Source organism: Mustela lutreola, chromosome 2, assembly GCF_030435805.1.
Source record: "Mustela lutreola isolate mMusLut2 chromosome 2, mMusLut2.pri, whole genome shotgun sequence".
NCBI classification, from domain to species: domain Eukaryota; kingdom Metazoa; phylum Chordata; class Mammalia; order Carnivora; family Mustelidae; genus Mustela; species Mustela lutreola.
Genome location: NC_081291.1, coordinates 60,624,587 through 60,646,518, shown reverse-complemented (window position 1 = coordinate 60,646,518; position 21,932 = coordinate 60,624,587). Strand labels below are relative to the sequence as shown.

At 41.8% G+C, this 21,932-nt stretch overlaps 1 protein-coding gene across 6 annotated transcripts in view; it reads right to left on the bottom strand.

The window, feature by feature from the left end:
* Nucleotides 1-21,932, bottom strand: part of SLC41A3 (solute carrier family 41 member 3) — a 138,433-nt gene that overhangs the window by 46,489 nt on the left and 70,012 nt on the right. For all 6 annotated transcript variants that reach the window (XM_059161973.1, XM_059161970.1, XM_059161974.1 and 3 more), the window contains one exon: nucleotides 10,252-10,323. In XM_059161973.1, the coding sequence (XP_059017956.1) occupies nucleotides 10,252-10,323 (72 nt within the window). The remainder of the gene's footprint in view (nucleotides 1-10,251; nucleotides 10,324-21,932) is intronic.

The following is a 21,932-nucleotide window of genomic DNA, read 5'->3' as shown; positions in this document are numbered from 1 at the left end:
GAACGAATAATCCTAAAATTTATATGGAACCAGAAAAGACCCCAAAGAGCCAGAGGAAAGTTGAAAAAGAAAGCGAAGGGAGTTGAGGGAAATTGGAAGGGGAGGTGAACCATGAGAGACTATGGACTCTGAAAAACAATCTGAGGGTTTTGAAGGGGCGGGGGGTTGGGAGGTTGGGGGAACCAGGTGGTGGGTATTAAAGAGGGCATGGATTGCATGGAGCACTGGGTGTGGTGTAAAAACAATGAATACTGTTACGCTGAAAAGAAATTAAAAAAAACAAAACAAAAAAAGCGAAAGTTCATGGCATCACAATTCCAGACTTCAAGCTCTATTACAAAGCTGTCATCATCAAGACAGTATGGTACTGGCACAAAAACAGACACGTAGATCAATGGAACAGAATAGAGAGCCCAGAAATAGACCTTCAATTTTATGGTCAACTAATCTTTGACAAAGCAGGAAAGAATGTCCAATGGACAAAAGACAGCCTCTTCAAAATGGTGTTGGGAAAATTGAACAGCCACATGCAGAAGAATGAAACTGGACCATTTCCTTACACCACACACAAAAATAGACGGCAAATGGATGAAAGACCTCAATGTGAGACCAGAATCCATCAAAATCCTTGAGGAGGACATAGGCAGCAACCTCTTTGACCTCAGCCGCAGCAACTTCTTCCTAAAAACATTGCCAAAGGCAAGGGAAGCAAAGGGAGAAGTGAACCATTGGGACTTCATCAAGATCAAAAGCTTTTGCACAGCAAAGGAAACAGTCAACAAAACCAAAAGACAACTGACAGAATGGGAGAAGATATTTGCAAACGACATATCAGTTAAAGGACTAGTATCCAAAAATCTATAAAGAACTTTCAGACTCAACACCCAAAGAACAAATGGTCCAATTAAGAAACGGGTGGAAGACATGAACAGACATTTCTGCAAAAAGACATCCAGATGGCCAACAGGCACATGAAAAAGTGCTCCACATCACTTGGCATCATGGAATTACAAATCAAAGCCACAATGAGATACCACCTCACACCAGTCAGAATGGCTAAAATTAACATGTCAGGAAATGACAGATGCTGGCAAGGATGCGGTGAAAGGGGAACCCTCCTACACTTTTTTGGGGATTGCAAGCTGGTGCAACCACTCTGGAAAACAGCATGGAGGTTCCTCAAAAATCTGAAATAGAGCTACCCTACAACCCAGCAATCGCACTACTGGGTATTTACCCTAAAGATACAAATGTAGTGATCTGAAGGGGCACGTGCACCCGAATGTTTGTAGCAGCAATGTCCACAGAAGCCAAACTATGGAAAGAACCTAGATGTCCATCAACAGATGAATGGATAAAGAAGATGTGGGGTGTGTGTGTGTGTGTGTGTGTGTGTATGTATACACACACACACACAAAGAATACTATGTACTAATCAAAAGAAATGAAATCATGCCACTTACAATGAACTGCATGGTATTAGGGGTGTTATGCTGAGTGAAATAAGTCAATCAGAGGAAGACAATTATCATAGGATCTCTCTGATATGAGGAATTTTGAGAGGCAGGGTGGAGAGTTTGGGGGGTAGGGAAGGAAAAGATAAAACAAGATGGGATTAGGAGGGAAAAAACCCAGAAGAGACTCTTAATCTCACAAAACAAACTGAGGGTTGATTGGGGTGGGGGGGGGTATGGAGAGGGTGGTTGGGTTATGGACATTGGGGAGGGCATGTGCTATGGTGAGTGCTGTGAAGTCTGTAAGCCCGAGAATTCACAGACCTATACCACTGGGGCAAAAAATACATTTTATGTTAATAAAAAAAATGTAAACAAAAAGATCCATAAAAAAAACACAGAAAGTTGTATCATATATTTTCTATGGACACATACATATATATGGCAAATGCAGAAAGTCATTCAGAAGAACTAGTACTATTATTTGATACTAAGTGTTCAAATATTTTATAATAATTTTGGAAAAAATCTAGAATTTCAAATTATTCATATCTTGTGAACTTGTGGGAACTTCTCTTAAGAAATTCATGTGAGGAGGAGGAGTCAAGATGGCGGAGAAGTAGCAAGCTGAGACTGCTTCAGCTAGCCGGAGATCAGCTAGATAGCTTATCTAAAGATTGCAAACACCTGAAAATCCATCGGCAGATCGAAGAGAAGAAGAACAGCAATTCTGGAAACAGAAAAACAACCACTTTCTGAAAGGTAGGACCGGCGGAGAAGTGAATCCAAAGCGACGGGAAGATAGACCCCGGGGGGAGGGGCCGGCTCCCGGCAAGCGGCGGAGCAACCGCGCACAAAATCAGGACTTTTAAAAGTCTGTTCCGCGGAGGGACATCGCTCCAGAGGCTAAACCGGAGCGAAGCCCACGCGGGGTCAGCGTGGCCTCAGGTCCCGCAGGGTCACAGAAGGATCGGGGGTGTCTGAGTGTCGCAGAGCTTGCGGGTATTGGAACGGGAAAGCCGGCTACAGAGACAGAGCCGACAGTAAGCTCGCAGCTCCGTGTTACCTTGAACCGGTCGCAGGCTCGGTGAGCTCGGAGCGCGGCCGGAGGTCAGGCAGACGGGAGTAACTGGGCGCTGTTCTCTGAGGGCGCACTGAGGAGTGGGGCCCTGGGCTCTCGGCTCCTCCGGGCCGGAGACCAGGAGGCCGCCATTTGTATTCCCGTCCTCTGGAACTCTACGGAAAGCGCTCAGGGAACAAAAGCTCCTGAAAGCAAACCCGAGCGGATTACTCACCCCGGCCCCGGGTAAGGGCGGTGTAATTCCGCCTGGGGCAAAGACACTTGAGAATCACTACAACAGGCCCCTCCCCCAGAAGATCAACAAGAAATCCAGCCGAGACCAAGTTCACCTACCAAGGAGTGCGGTTTCAATACCAAGGAGAGCAGCAGAATTCCAGAGGAGGAGAAAGCCAAGCACGGAACTCATGGCTTTTTTCCTGTGATTTTTTTTAGTCTTGCAGTTAATTTAATTTTTTCTTTTTCATTTTTTTTTTTCTCGCCTTCGGGTAAAATTTTTTTTTTTTTTTAACTGTTACCTTTTTCTTTTTTAACGATTTTTTACTAGTTTATCTAATATATATATATTTTTTTTTACATTTTTCTTAGGTGTTTTCTTTTTTAAAAAAAATTCTTTTCTTTTTTTTTTTTTTTTTTTTTTTCTTTTTTCTTTCTTCCTTTTTGAACCTCTTTTTATCCCCTTTCTCCCCACTCACGATTTTGGATCTCTTCTAATTTGGCTAAAGCATATTTTCCTGGGGTTGTTGCCACCCTTTTAGTATTTTACTTGCCCCTTCATTTACTCTTATCTGGACAAAATGACAAGACGTAAAAATTCACCACAAAAAAAAGAACAAGAGGCAGTACCGAAGGCTAGGGACCTAATCAATACAGACATCGGTAATATGTCAGATCTAGAGTTCAGAATGACAATTCTCAAGGTTCTAGCCGGGCTCGAAAAAGGCATGGAAGATATTAGAGAAACCCTCTCGAGAGATATAAAAGCCCTTTCTGGAGAAATAAAAGAACTAAAATCTAACCAAGTTGAAATCAAAAAAGCTATTAATGAGGTGCAATCAAAAATGGAGGCTCTCACTGCTAGGATAAATGAGGCAGAAGAAAGAATTAGTGATATAGAAGACCAAATGACAGAGAATAAAGAAGCTGATCAAAAGAGGGACAAACAGCTACTGGACCACGAGGGGAGAATTCGAGAAATAAGTGACACCATAAGACGAAACAACATTAGAATAATTGGGATTCCAGAAGAAGAAGAAAGTGAGAGGGGAGCAGAAGGTATACTGGAGAGAATTATTGGGGAGAATTTCCCCAATATGGCAAAGGGAACAAGCATCAAAATTCAGGAGGTTCAGAGAATGCCCCTCAAAATAAATAAGAATAGGCCCACACCCCGTCACATAATAGTAAAATTTACAAGTCTCAATGACAAAGAGAAAATCCTGAAAGCAGCCCGGGAAAAGAAGTCTGTAACATACAATGGTAAAAATATTAGATTGGCAGCTGACTTATCCACAGAGACCTGGCAGGCCAGAAAGAGCTGGCATGATATTTTCAGAGCACTAAACGAGAAAAACATGCAGCCAAGAATACTATATCCAGCTAGGCTATCATTGAAAATAGAAGGAGAGATTAAAAGCTTCCAGGACAAACAACAACTGAAAGAATTTGCAAATACCAAACCAGCTCTACAGGAAATATTGAAAGGGGTCCTCTAAGCAAAGAGAGAGCCTACAAGTGGTAGATCAGAAAGGAACAGAGACCATATACAGTAACAGTCACCTTACAGGCAATACAATGGCACTAAATTCATATCTCTCAATAGTTACCCTGAATGTGAATGGGCTAAATGCCCCTGTCAAAAGACACAGGGTATCAGAATGGATAAAAAAACAAAACCCATCTATATGTTGCCTCCAAGAAACACATTTTAAGCCCGAAGACACCTCCAGATTTAAAGTGAGGGGGTGGAAAAGAATTTACCATGCTAATGGACATCAGAAGAAAGCAGGAGTGGCAATCCTTATATCAGATCAATTAGATTTTAAGCCAAAGACTGTAATAAGAGATGAGGAAGGACACTATATCATACTCAAAGGGTCTGTCCAACAAGAAGATTTAACAATTTTAAATATCTATGCCCCCAACGTGGGAGCAGCCAACTATATAAACCAATTAGAAACACATAAACAACAATACAATAATAGTAGGGGACTTTAATATTCCCCTCACTGAAATGGACAGGTCATCCAAGCAAAAGATCAGCAAGGAAATAAAGGCCTTAAATGACACACTGGACCAGATGGACATCACAGATATATTCAGAATATTTCATCCCAAAGCAACAGAATACACATTCTTCTCTAGTGCACATGGAACATTCTCCAGAATAGATCACATCCTCGGTCCTAAATCAGGACTCAACCGGTATCAAAAGATTGGGATCATTCCCTGCATATTTTCAGACCACAATGCTCTAAAGCTAGAACTCAACCACAAAAGGAAGTTTGGAAAGAACCCAAATACATGGAGACTAAACAGTATCCTTCTAAAGAATGAATGGGTCAACCGGGAAATTAAAGAAGAATTGAAAAAAATCATGGAAACAAATGATAATGAAAATACAACGGTTCAAAATCTGTGGGACACAACAAAGGCAGTCCTGAGAGGAAAATATATAGCGGTACAAGCCTTTCTCAAGAAACAAGAAAGGTCTCAGGTACACAACCTAACCCTACACCTAAAGGAGCTGGAGAAGGAACAAGAAAGAAACCCTAAGCCCAGCAGGAGAAGAGAAATCATAAAGATCAGAGCAGAAATCAATGAAATAGAAACCAAAAAAACAATAGAACAAATCAACGAAACTAGGAGCTGGTTCTTTGAAAGAATTAATAAAATTGATAAACCCCTGGCCCGACTTATCAAAAAGAAAAGAGAAAGGACCCAAATAAATAAAATCATGAATGAAAGAGGAGAGATCACAACTAACACCAAGGAAATACAAACTATTATAAGAACATACTATGAGCAACTCTACTCCAACAAATTTGACAATCTGGAAGAAATGGATGCATTCCTAGAAACATATAAACTACCACAACTGAACCATGAAGAAATAGAAAGCCTGAACAGACCCATAACCAGTAAGGAGATTGAAACAGTCATTAAAAATCTCCAAACAAACAAAAGCCCAGGGCCAGACGGCTTCCCGGGGGAATTCTACCAAACATTTAAAGAAGAACTAATTCCTATTCTCCTGAAACTGTTCCAAAAAATAGAAATGGAAGGAAAACTTCCAAACTCATTTTATGAGGCCAGCATCACCTTGATCCCAAAACCAGACAAGGATCCCACCAAAAAAGAGAGCTATAGACCGATATCCTTGATGAACACAGATGCGAAAATACTCAACAAAATACTAGCCAATCGGATTCAACAGTACATTAAAAAGATTATTCACCACGACCAAGTGGGATTTATTCCAGGGCTGCAAGGTTGGTTCAACATCCGCAAATCAGTCAATGTGATACAACACATCAATAAAAGTAAGAACAAGAACCATATGATACTCTCAATAGATGCTGAAAAAGCATTTGACAAAGTACAACATCCCTTCCTGATCAAAACTCTTCAAAGTGTAGGGATAGAGGGCACATACCTCAATATCATCAAAGCCATCTATGAAAAACCCACCGCAAATATCATTCTCAATGGAGAAAAACTGAAAGCTTTTCCGCTAAGGTCAGGAACACGGCAGGGATGTCCATTATCACCACTGCTATTCAACATCGTACTAGAGGTCCTAGCCTCAGCAATCAGACAACAAAAGGAAATTAAAGGCATCCAAATCGGCAAAGAAGAAGTCAAATTATCACTCTTCGCAGATGATATGATACTATATGTGGAAAACCCAAAAGACTCCACTCCAAAACTGCTAGAACTTATACAGGAATTCAGTAAAGTGTCAGGATATAAAATCAATGCACAGAAATCAGTTGCATTTCTCTACACCAACAGCAAGACAGAAGAAAGAGATATTAAGGAGTCAATCCCATTTACAATTGCATCCAAAACCATAAGATACCTAGGAATAAACCTAACCAAAGAGACACAGAATCTATACTCAGAAAACTATAAAGTACTCATGAAAGAAATTGAGGAAGACACAAAGAAATGGAAAAATGTTCCATGCTCCTGGATTGGAAGAATAAATATTGTGAAAATGTCTATGCTACCTAAAGCAATCTACACATTTAATGCAATTCCTATCAAAGTACCATCCATCTTTTTCAAAGAAATGGAACAAATAATTCTAAAATTTATATGGAACCAGAAAAGACCTCGAATAGCCAAAGGGATATTGAAAAAGAAAGCCAACGTTGGTGGCATCACAATTCCGGACTTCAAGCTCTATTACAAAGCTGTCATCATCAAGACAGCATGGTACTGGCACAAAAACAGACACATAGATCAATGGAACAGAATAGAGAGCCCAGAAATAGACCCTCAACTCTATGGTCAACTAATCTTCGACAAAGCAGGAAAGAATGTCCAATGGAAAAAAGACAGCCTTTTCAATAAATGGTGCTGGGAAAATTGGACAGCCACATGCAGAAAAATGAAATTGGACCATTTCCTTACACCACACACAAAAATAGACTCAAAATGGATGAAGGACCTCAATGTACGAAAGGAATCCATCAAAATCCTTGAGGAGAACACGGGCAGCAACCTCTTCGACCTCTGCCGCAGCAACATCTTCCTAGGAACAACGCAAAAGGCAAGGGAAGCAAGGGAAAAAATGAACTACTGGGATTTCATCAAGATCAAAAGCTTTTGCACAGCAAAGGAAACAGTTAACAAAATCAAAAGACAACTGACAGAATGGGAGAAGATATTTGCAAACGACATATCAGATAAAGGACTAGTGTCCAGAATCTATAAAGAACTTAGCAAACTCAACACCCAAAGAACAAATAATCCAATCAAGAAATGGGCAGAAGACATGAACAGACATTTCTGCAAAGAAGACATCCAGATGGCCAACAGACACATGAAAAAGTGCTCCATATCACTCGGCATCAGGGAAATACAAATCAAAACCACAATGAGATATCACCTCACACCAGTCAGAATGGCTAAAATCAACAAGTCAGGAAATGACAGATGCTGGCGAGGATGCGGAGAAAGGGGAACCCTCCTACACTGTTGGTGGGAATGCAAGCTGGTGCAGCCACTCTGGAAAACAGCATGGAGGTTCCTCAAAATGTTGAAAATAGAACTGCCCTATGACCCAGCAATTGCACTATTGGGTATTTACCCTAAAGATACAAATGTAGTGATCCAAAGGGACACATGCACCCGAATGTTTATAGCAGCAATGTCCACAATAGCCAAACTATGGAAAGAACCTAGATGTCCATCAACAGATGAATGGATCAAGAAGATGTGGTATATATACACAATGGAATACTATGCAGCCATCAAAAGAAATGAAATCTTGCCATTTGCAACAACATGGATGGAACTAGAGCGTATCATGCTTAGCGAAATAAGTCAAGCAGAGAAAGACAACTATCATATGATCTCCCTGATATGAGGAAGTGGTGATGCAACATGGAGGCTTAAGTGGGTAGAAGAATAAATGAAACAAGATGGGATTGGGAGGGAGACAAACCATAAGTGACTCTTAATCTCACAAAACAAACTGAGGGTTGCCGGGGGGAGGGGGTTGGGGAGAAGGGGGTGGGATTATGGACATTGGGGAGGGTATGTGATTTGGTGAGTGCTGTGAAGTGTGTAAACCTGGTGATTCACAGACCTGGGGATAAAAATATATGTATATAAAAAATATATGTTTATAAAAAATAAAAATAAAAAAAAAAAAAAAAAAAAAAAGAAATTCATGTGAAAAAGAATAATTTCATTACAGTATAATTTATTGAATAGAAGCCTCCTGGCCCGTGTGACCTGGTTCAAGCAGAGAAAGCAGACATTAAACATAGAATTGCAACCAGGGCAGCCCCAGCAATTTTTAACAAGGCCCCAGATAGTACCCGGTGTTGGGTTGGAACTGAGTGGAGCTTCATTGCCAGGAGAACAAGAAGAAGGGACATTCCATGGAGAGACAACTGCATATGCAAAGGCAGCAGGGATGGGGAACATGAGACTTCAGGAGGACAGGACCAGACCAGTAGTACCTCTGGGCTGGGCCCACACTTGGACAAGAACCAAAAAAGGAGCTTCAGGAGGAGGACACCTGATCATCTTTAGGATTTAGGAAAGGTAACTCAGGTGGCCATGCAGAGAAGAGCTGGAGAGGAAGAAGCCTGGGGCAGTTAGAACAGTGAAGAGGTCTGTAGTCAGTGAGGTCAGAGACCAAGAGGCCAAGGCAAGGAGGAGGAGAAGCAGGGCTGATTCAAGCATAGTTCAGCTGCAGACTTCTCAGGACTGGACATAAGGATAAGGAGCAAAGAGATGATGAAGGTGACTTGGTCTCTAGCTTGATTAATGGGCACAGTGACCATGACTGGGAGATTACCACATGATGGCCAGGGGTCACAGCCATCCATGATTGAAACCTCACAATGGCTCACCTTATAGATAAGTTGAGGTGACCTGCCCAAGGGCCTCCAGCTGGCTGACCCCTAGAATGAGCTTTCAACCATCAAACTCTTCAGGGTTGGGGATTTCACAAGAGGTGAGTGTGAGGATATGAGGTGATGAGGCCAGATCTGGCTAAGCTGTTTCAGGGATGCTTCTGGGACAGGTAGATGGAGATACCCAATGGAGAGCTAGAAATAGGGGCTCTGGAACCAGGTAAGAGGTAAAGTGGGTACCCTACTCATTGGATGAATAGGGAGATACAGCTAAGCAAGTCTTATGTGTCCTTCCCAAGGCCACCCAGTTGATAAATGATAACTGTAATTCCAGGCCTGTCTGATCTTAAAGTCCAGGTTCTTTGGGTGGCCAGTGGCTACCCCAGAGATGTACAGAAGGTTCTGGATGAAGCCACTTCCTCTTTTAACTTGGCCCAATCTCTTCCCAGTCTCTCCCTGCCCTGGGCTTCCTGACTCTATAATACTCTGAGACTCCTAGGATGAGAACTTAGCCAAATGAGGGTCTGCTAAAAGGAGGTACAAATTTGAATGAGTATAAAGCATTTAAGGGACAAAGGCATGGGGGGTGGGGTGTCCTGCAAAGGCTGACAAAGAAGAGGTGAAGAGGCAGGAGTGCAGCCATGAAGTACTATCAGGTAGGAAGAGTCCCAGATACTCCTGAGAGAACAAGTAGTATCACCTGTATAAGGCAATCAGAGGGTATACCAATTAGGATGTCAGTGACCTTGGCAAGCACAGCTGGAGTTAAGGTAGTGGGAAGAGAAAGCTGTTAGTTTCATACAGACTATGAGAAAGAGGAGTCAGCAAGTATAGGTGAATCTTTCAATAAGCTTATCTTGAAAAGAAGGGGTTGGGGGTGCTGGAGGGACCCTGGGGTCCCAGAAGAGGCTTTCAGGTGGATATGCTGGTGCCTTATAGTTGAGCTGAGCCTCCAGCTGCCCTGGTGGGTATGGTGGGTATACAGGTGGCCCATTCCCCAAGTTCTGTCTGGAGCGCAGAGAGACGGGCTTACTTAATATTCACCCTTCCTATGTGTAGCAGGCCTGGCTGCAGATTCAAAAGCAGGGAGGAGATTCATCAGTGGGACAAAGGGCAGAATTACCTGAATGAGGGCGAGGTTACTGCTGATAACTCTGTGCTGCTCTTGGGGGTCATCAATTTGTCCAGTGTTGGCCTAGGATGGAGAGAAAAGGACAAAAGGTAAGTCTGGGTGGTCATAAAGCCAGGCTAAGCTTTCCTGGAAAAGGCAGTGTCTTAGGAGAGAAATCAGCAAATTAATTTCATTGATGTTAGAACAAATTATTCTGCCCAGCTTTCAAAATTGACTGAGGGTGGGAAAGGTAAGGACTTATGTCCCTATGAGAGTAAGATGGTGTCATAGGCCACCTCTCCCATGCTCAAGTATGCAAGCACATAGAGTTAAGTGTCACCAACAATTTCAGAGCCACCTGACTCAAGCTCATCCACAGGAACCATGGAAAGACTCTTCTAGGAGGCTGTATTGTGCCCTCAGCTAGGTCTTCTGCCACCTACAATTCCCTTCTCTCCCCTCCAGCAAGTTACATCTCAGATGACCACTAACCACCCAACATGACCTCTGTAAATCATCCTGTTTAAGAAATGCTTAAGTCCTTCACATAGGATAAAAAACAAGATCTGAAATACAAGTTTCTCCTTTAAAATGGTAGTCAGCTCCTAACTTCACAGCACTTGCCAGCAAAATTCAATGTGCAGATAAATGTATTTTCCTAGCTTCTTCTGAGTTCATTAAGTTTCTGAACTCCAAGGGGAAAAAAGGAATTACTTTTCAGAGCAAATAAGGGGATTCTTTTGTTTTCAGCATGATGGACACCTCAGACACAGCATGGAACCATCATGGCATCCAAGGTGACTCTTCTTTCATAAAGGTAGACTAATACCCATCTTAGGGGTGCGCACAGGGACAAGCTACTAAGGTGGAGCAGAATACAGCCACAGAGCCTGCCATGGGCCAAACACGTGAGGCCAACAGGCTTGTTTCCTCTCTCAGTCTCCCACTACACTAGACTCAATGGACCAGTTTGCTGTTTCCTAGCAATGAGCCAATTCAAACCCTGGTACTCACTAGGTAAGGGGTGCTATTGGCCCAAGACTCCTGAGTTGAATCAGAAACGCATTCATTCCTCAAAATGTTATATTTCCAAGCTGAGGCTGAACAGGAAAGGGAGTGATGCCAAGAGGTGCTGGAGGAGGAAAGGAGGCCTGGAGAGCTTGAAAACCTCATAGAGATGAGGGAGGAAGAGCACCACAGGGAAGGAAGATGTGAGAAGAGATGGGATGTGAATTAAATAGGATTTTGGAGAGTGTGTAAGCATTTATGTTTTATTTTATTAAATTAAAAAAGTTTTTTCTTATTTTTTAAATTTCTTTTCAGTGTACCAGAATTCATTGTTTATGCACCACAACCAGTGCTCCATGCAATACATGCCCTCCATAATACCCAACTCCAGGCCTACCCAAACTCCCACAACCTGCCCCTTCAACCCCCAGATTGTTTTTCAGAGTCCATTGTCTCTCATGGCTCATCTCCCCCTCCAATTTTTCCCAACTCCCTTCTCCTCTCAATCTCCCAATGTTACTTCTTATGGTCCACAAATAAGTGAAACCATATGATAATTGACTCTCTCTGCTTGACTAATTTCACTCAGCATAATCTCTTCAGTCCCATCCGTGTTGATACAAAAGTTGGGTATTCACCCTTTCTGATGGAGGCATAATACTCCTTACTGTATATGGACCACATCTTCCTTATCCATTCATCCGCTGAAGGGCATCTTGGTTCTTTCAACAGTTTGACGACCATGGCCATTGCTGTATGAACTTTGGGGTACAGATGGCCCTTCCTTTCACTACATGTGTATCTTTGGGGTAAATACCTAGTAGTGCAATTGCAGGGTCAAAGGGAAGCTCTATTTTTAATTTCTTGAGGAATCTCCACACTGTTTTCCAAGGTGGCTGCACCAACTTGCATTACCACCAACAGTGTAAGAGGGTTCCCCTTTCTCCACATCCTCTCCAACACATGTTGTTTCCTGTTTTGTTAATTTTGGCCATTATAACTGGTGTCAGGTGGTATCTCAGTGTGGTTTTGATTTGAATCTCCCTAATGGCTAGTGATGATGAACATTTTTTTTTATGTGTATGATAGCCATTTGTATGTCTTCATTGGAGAAGTGTCTGTTCATGTCTTCTGCCCATTTTTTGACATGATTATCTGTTTTGTGTGTGTTGAGTTTGAGTTCTTGATAGATCCTGGATATCAGCCTTTTGACTGTACTGTCATTTGCAAATATCTTCTCCCATTCTGTGGGTTACCTCTTTGTTTTGTTGACTGTTTCCTTTGCTGTGCAGAAGCTTTTGATCTTGATGAAGTTCCCAAAATTCATTTTCGCTTTTGTTTCCTTTGCCTTTGGAGACGTATCTTGAGAGCTTGTTTGGAGGTTCTAGCAGGGGAGCGCAGCTACTCGTATACCCTTGACCGAAGAACGGTCCTCTCCTCTATCGGGGAAGGTCGTCCTCTTCGACCGAGCGCGCAGCTTCGGGAGGGACACACATGGAGCGGTGAGGGAGGAAGGGGACACCCGCCTAGCCAGCCAGATCAGCCGAATCAACCCTGGCGATCAATGGGGTGACAGATGTCGCAGCCAGATCGCCCTCACATCCTGGAGACGTATCTTGAAAGAAGTTGCTGTGGCTGATATCGAAGAGGTTACTGCCTATGTTCTCCTCTAGGATTCTGATGGATTCCTGCCTAATGATAAGGTCTTTTATCTATTTCAAATTTATCTTTGTGTATGGTGTAAGAGAATGGTCGAGTTTCATTCTTCTACACATAGCTGTCCAATTTTCCCAGCACCATTTATTGAAGAGACTTTTTTTATTATATATTTTTAAACATTTTTTAGTTTCTTTTCAGTGTATCAGAATTCATTGTTTATGCACCACACCCAGTGTTCCATGCAATAGGTCCCCTCCATAATACCCACCACCAGGCTTACCCAACTTCTCACCCCCCGCCCCTTCAAAATCCTGATTTTTTCAGAGTCCATAGTCTTTTATGGTTCATCTCCCCCCTCCAATTTCCCTCAACTCCCTTCTCCTATCCATCTCCCCGTGTCCTCTGTGTTATTTCTTATGCTCCACAAATAAATGAAACCATATGATAATTGAATCTCTCTGCTTGACTTATTTCACTCAGTATAATCCTTCCAGTCTGAGGCTTCTCTCTGAAAGGGAGGCCTGGGTGCAGTTTGCTTTCCTCTAAACCTCCAAAAACTGCCAAAAGCCACCAATGGGAGAGAAAAGAAGGAGACTGTCTTTTTCGCATTGTATATTTTTTCCCTGCTTTGTCGAAGATGATTTGACCATAGAGTTGAGGGTCCATATCTGGGCTCTCTACTCTGTTCCAGTGGTCTGTCTGTTCTTATGCTAGTACCCTGCTATCTTGGTGATCACAGCTTTGTAGTAAAGCTTGAAATCAGGCAATGTGATGCCCCCAGTTTTGTTTTTCTTTTTCAACATTTCATCAGCAATTTGGGGTCTCCTCAGATTCCATCCAAATTTTAGAAATGTTTGATCCAGCTCTTTGAAAAATGCCAGTGGAATTTTGATGAGAAGGGCATTGAAAATACAGATTGCTCTAGGCAGTATAGACATTTTAATAATGTTTATTCTTCCGATCCATGAGCATGGAATGGTCTTCCATCTTTTTGTGTCTTCTTCAATTTCTTTCATGAGTGTTCTCTAGTTCCTCCAGTACAGATCCTTTACTTCTGGTTAGGTTGATTCCCAGGTATCTTATGGTTCTTGGTGCTATAGTAAATGGAATCAATTCTCTAATTTCCCTTTCTGTATTTTCATTGTTAGTGTATAAGAAAGCAACTGATTTCTGTACATTGTTTTTGTATCCTGCCACATTACTGAATTACTGAATGAGTTCTTGTAGTTTGGGGTGGGAGTCTTTTGGGTTTTCCATATAAAGTATCATGTCATCTGCAAAAATGGAGAATTTGACTTCTTCATTGCCAGTCTGAATACCTTTTATTTCTCTTTGTTGTCTGATTGCTGTTGCTAGGACATCTAATACTATGTTGAACAGGAGTGGTGAGAGTGGGCATCCTTGTCATGTTTCTGATCTCAACGGGAAGGCTGTCAGCTTTATCCCATTGAGGATGATATTCACCGTGGGTTTTTCATAGATTTCATGAAGTTGAGGAATGTTCCCTCTATCCCTAGACTTTGAAGCATTTTAATCAGGAACGGATGCTGTATCTTGTCAAATGCTTTTCTACACCAATTGAGAGGACCATGTGGTTCTTCTCCCTTTTCTTATTGATTTGGTCTATCATACTGATTGATTTGCAAATGTTGAACCATCCTTGAAACCCAAGGATGAATCCCACTTGCTCATGATGGATAATCTTTTTAATGTGCTGTGGATCCTATTTTCTAGGATCTTTGTGAGAATCTTAGCATCCATATTCATCAGGGATATTGGTCTGAAATTCTCCTTTTTGGTGGGGTTGTTCCCTGGTTTGGGGATTAGGGTAATGCTGGCTTCATAAAGAGTCTGGAAGTTTGCCTTCTAATTCAATTTTTTGAGATAGCTTTAGGAGAACAGGGATTATTTCTTTGAAAGTTTGTTAGAATTCCCCAGGGAATCCATCAGGTCCTGGGCTCTTGTTTTTTGGGAGGTTTTTGGTGTAAATTCAATCTCGTTACTAGATATCAGTCTATTCAGGTTGTCAATTTCTTCCTGGTTCAATTTTGGAAGTTTATAGTTTTCCAGAATGTACCCATTTCATCTAGGTCACTTAATTTATTGGCATATGACTGTTGATAATAATTTCTTTTTTTAAAAGATTTTATTTATTTATTTGACACAGAGAGATCACAAGCAGACTGAGAGGCAGGCAGAGAGAGAGAGAGGGAAGCAGGCTCCCCGCTGAGCAGAGAGCCTGATGCGGGACTTGATCCCAGGACCCTGAGATCATGCACCCCTGTTGATAATAATTTCTGATGATTGTTTCTATTTCCTTGGTGTTAGTTGTGATCTCTCCCTTTTCATTCATAATTTTATTAATTTGGGCCTTCTCTCTTTTCTTTTGGATTAGTTTGGCCAATGCTTTATTGATCTTATTGATTCTTTCAAAAAACCAGCTTCTCATTTCATTGATGTGTTTTACTCTACCTCTAGTTTCTATCTCATTGATCTCAGCTCTAATCTTGATTATTTCCCTTCTTGTGTGTCAGGTTGCCTTAATTTGTTGTTTGTTCTCCAGTTCTTTAAGGCGTAAAGACAGCTGGTGTAGTCTGGATTTTTCAGTTTTTTTTTTTTTTTTTTAGGGCAGCTTGGATGGCTATGTACTTAGGACGGCTGTTGCTGTATCCCATAGGTTTTGGACTGAAGTGTCTTCATTCTCATGGGTTTCCATGAATTGTTTAAGTTCTTTGATTGCCTGGTTGATCCAGGCATTTCTAAGCAAGGTGTTCTTTAGCTTCCAGTTGTTTGCATTCCTTCCAAACTTTTCCTTTTGAGTTCCACTTTCAAAGCATTGTGATCTGAGAATATACAGGGAATAATCTCAGTCTTTTGGTATCAGTTGAGCCCTGATTTGTAACCCAGTATGTTGTCTATTCTGGAGAAGGTTCCATGTGCACTCAAGAAGAATGAGTATTTTGTTGTTTTATGGTGGAATGTTCTGTGTATATCTATAAGGTCCATCTGGTTCAATGTGTCATTCAATGCTCTTGTTTCTTCATTGATTTTCTGCTTGGATAATCTGTCCATTACTGAGAGTGGAGTGTTAAGATATCCTATTATTAATGTATTCATATAAATATGAGTCTTTATTTTCATTAACAGTTGTCTTATATAGTTGGCTGCTCCCATATTGGGGGCATAAATATTTACAATTGTTAGATCTTCTTGGTGGATAATCCTTTAAGAATGATGTAGTGTCCTTCTTTATCTCTGACTACAGTCTTTAGTTTAAAATCTAATTTATCTGATATGAGAATCGCTACTCTAGCCTCCTTTTGACACCCATTGACATGAAAGATGCTTCTCTATCCCTTAACTTTTACTTTGGATGTATCATTAGGTTCAAAATGGGCCTCTTGTAGACAACATATGGATGGGTCCTTTTGTTTTATCCAATATACAACCCTGTGTAATTTTATGGGCACATTTAAGGCATTCACATTGAGAGTGATTATTATGTTTTTATTGACATCGTGTTACCTGTGAAGGCTTTGTTTCTATAGATTGTCTCCATAAATTTCTGTTCAATGATACTCTTAGTTTTTTCCCACTTTTATAGAACCCCCCTTAGTATTTCCTGCAGTGTCAGCTTGGTGTTCACATACTCTTAAACCCTGCCAGTCTTGGAAGCTCTTTTAACTCTCCATCCATTTTGAATGTCAGTCTTACTGGATAAAGTATTTTTCATTGCATGTTCTTCTCATTTTGTGCCCTGAATATGTCTTGCCAGCCCTTTCTGGCTTGACGTTATTCTAATGGGCCTTCCTCTGTACACAAGGAATTTCTTCACCCTAGCCACTTTCAAGAGCTCCTATCTACAATTATGATTCATCATCTTCACCTTCAGGTATCTCGAGGTCTTTCTAGATTCTATGCACTTGGGGGTAGACCTTTCTGCCTCTAGTACATGAACCCTGGTTCCATTCCCCAGAGTGGGAAAATTTTCATGGAAAATTTGTTCAACTATCTTCTCTAGTCTTCTTTCTTTCTCCTCCCCCTCAGGGATTCCAATAATTCTGACGTTGGAACACTTCAAGGCATCATTTATTTCCCTATTTCTGTTTTCATGGCTTCTAAGCTGTTTGTTCCAGGCTTCCTCCTGATCCTTTTCTCTGTTTGTCCTGCAGATCACCAATTCTGTCTTCTGCCTCAGTTACCCTAGCTTTTAGAGAATTTAGATTAGATTGGAACTCATTGAGAGCATTGTTAACATCATCCCTGGTGGTTTCACTTCTGCCTTAATCAATTCCATTTTGTCATTAATGGTTTTCTCCAACCTAGCTATTGTCTGGATAATTGTTAGCCTGAATTCCCTTTCTGACATACTGCCTATGTCCATATCCAATAGCTCTGATGGAGAGGGCCCAGTCTCTGAACTTTACTCTGTTGGGCATTACTCCTCCTAGTCATTTTGGTGAGAGATGGCTGAATGGATGTGTAGCTGAATGTATCAACCATGGTGCAGGCAAGGTGCACTGTGGAATGCTGCCCACTGGCGTCTTCTGCCCCCTTAGAGATCCAGAAGTGTATAATTCTAATCTCAGGCTGATTTCATGGGTGATCAGAGTTCTTTGGTAGGTAATCAGCTCACTTTAGGGGACAGGTTGAAACGGCACCTCCTACTTCTCCACTATCTTGTCTCCTTTCTACACTTATTGACTTTAAATGTTTCTCTTATATAGAGTTGTGACTTCTCCACATTTATTTATTGACTTAATCATTTACTTATATGGTATGATTAGACTCATGGGTATGTATTTTATTCTTGAGGTAATAAAACTATTTTACTTATTTTGTTCCGACTGTGGGCACTGGAAGCTCATTCAGGTTGGTTTAAGCTTCTTTCTGAAATGCACCCACATGCCATTAAGTACTTTCTTACTTTCTGGCAGTATCAGATACCTCAGGCACATCTTGTATTTACTATTTCCCACCCCCATTCTAGAATGAGTCATTTTCCCAAGACTGGCTCCTTTTACTGAAGAATGGTATCAGAAACCAAGATGTGGACAGAAGATGAGCTAGGTGTTGCTAGGTGCTTCTTCTAGTGAATGAAGCTAGGAAATGTATGTATGTATGCTAACCTATGTATCCACACATACCCATATTTATTGTTGTATTTATCTGCATATGTATTATAATGAACAGGAGTTCATATTGATATCTTTGAGTCCAATCCAGGATCATAGGATTGATTATAGCACTGAAGAGATAGTTTTTAAAATGGACAAGAAAGTTGGAAAATAAGAGTAGTTAGGTTGGTAGGCCAAACCAAGGCCAAAAGTGAAAGCGGGAAAGTTCTACTGCACAAAGCAGAGGGGGCTTTAGGGGTGATGGGAGAAGGGAATCTGGGAAAACTGGAAGGGTATTTGGTTCAGAAAGTAGAGCAGCAGGGCACCTGGGTCACTCAGCTGTTTAACCATCTGACACGACCTCAACTTAGGTCTTGGTCTGAGAGTCATGAGTTCAGGCCCCATGCTGGGCTCCACGCTGGTGTGGGGTAGAGTTGAAAAAGAAAAGGAAAGGGAAACAGCAACTTCAAGGAGGGTTGGCCTCTTCCCTGTATACCAACAATGAGAACCTGGCTACCTGGCTCTAAGCAGAACTAGTGAGTGTGTTGGGGTTATAAACACAAGGCAGTGCCCAGAGAGTCTACTGACCGACTGACACAGAGCCCCCAGATCCATAAGCCCAGTTACTGGCGCATACTTCTAGGCAACTCATTTTGACCCTCCCCCCAATCACCAGAGGTCTTCTGCTCTAAGAACAGCATTCACAGAGTAAGAGGAGAGCTAAAATAAAACGACGTTCAACCAACCAAGAATCACTGTTCACTAAAGGCAAACCAAAATCATGAAAGAGACCATCAAACTCAGCCAATGGAAGCACAAAAATATGAAGAAACTGAGTCAAAAGAGGAAACTGAATAAGCAAATTAAGAGATGTGAGAGAATGGTGCTTCCATAAGTAGGAAGACAACCTGAAATTCCAGAAAGCACAAAACTGAACTTTGAATTTAAAAGAGAGAGAATTTAAAACAAAAGCTCTTTGTTAGATAAACTCAACAGCATAGTGCACATAGAGAGAAATGAAAAGTGATTTAGTGATATGACACATCAAGCAGAAATATTCTCCCAGACTAGATAGAGATATGGAAAATGTGAAAAGACAGTTAACGAACTCAGAAGGGACACTCAGAAGCTGCCCTGTGTAGCTAATAGTAGTTATATGGGGTGGCAGGAAGAATGAATGAATATCAAAATATTACAAATAGCAGCAGCAACAACAAAAAGATTTCCAAGATAGACATATCTTGGAAGATAGACATATCTCTTTAGATAGGAAAATCTAAGATACATACAAGACAACAAGAAAAGTTCCATGCCAGAGACATCATAGTGAACACAGATAATAAAGAGAAATATCCCCACAAGACATGAAAAGATAAATAGATTATCCAAAAGAAATTAGACTCTATAAGTAATAAGGATTCTAGGGGGCACCTAACTGTCTCAGTCAGAAGAGTGGTGACTCTTGATCTAAGGTTACTAAATTTTTTTTTAAAATTTAAGGAAGTAATGAGGGGGGTGAGTAAATGGTTCAGTAAGTCAAGCATCTGCCTTCAACTCAGGTCATGATCACAGGGTTCTGTGATCAATCCCCACATTGGGCTCCCTGCTCAGCAGGGAGGCTGCTTTTACCCTCTGCCTCTCCCTCTGTCTTGTGGCCTCTCTCTCTCTTTCTCTTTCTCAAATAGGTAAATAAAATCTTAAAAAAGTAATAAGGCTTCAGAGGTAAGATGGAGGAGAAGCAGGAGATGCTGTTTCAACTGGTCCCCTGATGTGAAATGATTATCTACCAGATCATCCTGAACACATATGAAATCAGTCTGAGATGTAGGATTATACACTTCTGTATCTCTATAGAGGCAGAAGACACCAGGGGACAGGTAAAGCAGAGTGGGAACTGATATCAGTTCCCAAAAGAGGAAGGGAGCCAGAAGAAGCAACCCATTGGAAAGTAATACCCCAACACAAGAGTGCCCTTTGATTGGGAATGAGCATTAACCTGGAGTCTGGTTAAAAGCACTCAAAATGAGCAAAAGATCTTAAGGGGAAATTGGTGGAATCAGGCAGTTAGGGGCATGGGCATATGCCCACAAACCCAGGATGGCCATGGCTGGCGCCCTGCCAGAGAGAGTGGGGCTAAGCATCCAGGCCATCGTCCCTGAGCCACCAGCGCCCGTGAGAGCATGTGGTGTGGACACCAGGCAGTGCTCTTTAGAACCACAGTCTTCTGCATTCTGCAAACATGCTGCGCGCGTGGGGTCTGAGTCCCGCTACACACCTTCCCCTGAGATAGGTCCATGGGGGCACTAGCCAGTGCTCTCTAGAGAGAGAATGGCAAGAGTCTGGCAAGAGTCTGACATTCCCAGCCCCTGCGGACGGGAAAATTTCACCATACTATCTCTGACTGGGATCTCTCCAGCAGTCTGAACCTGCTCAGACAGCTGCAGCAAAGGCAGCCATTGGAAACCAGCTCTCTGGACTAAGACGGCTGCCAGTTTTAGAAGCACTGGGGTACAAGTGGGAGCTCCTGCAACCCCTGAAACTGTGGCTGGGGATGTGCTCTGCTGGTGAGAGGTGGCAGAGGGGGAGTTTATGTGCTCTGGAACACCCAGAGGGGAACAGACTGAGGCTTCTCTCTGAGACAGAGGTCTGGGTGCAGTATGCTTTCCTTTAAACCTCTGAAGAACCATCAAACGCCAAAAAGGGTAGGGAAAAAATAAAAATAATAAAAAATCTCCAGAGAATAAAAGCCTGAAAAACAGGTTTCCTCAAGCCCAGCCCCTTGATAGGGGGCAGGAGGACTCAACCCTAGCAAGACTGCCTGAAAAAACACAAGGCAGGACCCTACCCCAGAAAGCCAGCCAAGAAAAGGGGGGGGGCAACCACAAGAGGATCCTACCAAAATGTAAGACCCAAATATCAGGGGGAAAAGAAGATATTAAGCTCCCAGTAGCCCTAAAACCTGTATACTTCATAAAAACAACTTTATTTTTTATTCATTCACACTATTCTAGTTCTTTTTAAATTTTTATTACTTTTTAACCTATTTATCATCACAATGAGAGGTTGAGTATGACAAATTCCATAATAACCTTTTAATTTTTTAAAATTTATTTTCTTTATTAAATTGATTTATTTTTTTTTTCATTTATTTATTTTCAGCATAACAGTATCATTATTTTTTCACCACACTCAGAGCTCCATGCAATCTGTGCCCTCCATAGTACCCACCACCTGGTACCCCAACGTCCCACCCACCCGCCAATTCAAACCCCTCAGATTGTTTTTCAGAGTCCATAGTCTCTCCTGGTTCACCTCCCCTTCCAATTTCCCCCAACTCCCTTCTCCTCTCTAACTCCCCATGTCCTCCATGCTTTTTGTTATGCTCCACAAATAAGTGAAACCATCTGATAATTGACTCTCTCTGCTTGACATATTTCACTCAGCAGAATCTCTTCCAGTCCCATCCATGTTGCTACAAAAGTTGGGTATTCACCCTTTCTGATGGAGGCATAATACTCCATAGTGTATATGGACCACATCTTCCTTATCCATTCGTCTGTTGAAGGGCATCTTGGTTCTTTCCATAGTTTGGCGACCGTGGCCATTGCTGCTATAAACATTGGGGTACAGATGGCCCTTCTTTTTACGACATCTGTATCCTTGGGATAAATACCCAGGAGTGCAATGGCAGGGTCATAGGGAAGTTCTATTTTTAATTTCTTGAGGAATCTCCACACTGTTCTCCAAAGAGGCTGCACCAACTTGCGTTCCCACCAACAGTGGAAGAGGGCTCCCCTTTCTCCACATCCCCTCCAACACATGTTGTTTCCTGTCTTGCTAATTTTGGCCATTCTAACTGGTGTAAGGTGATATCTCAATGTGGTTTTCATTTGAATCTCCCTGATGGCT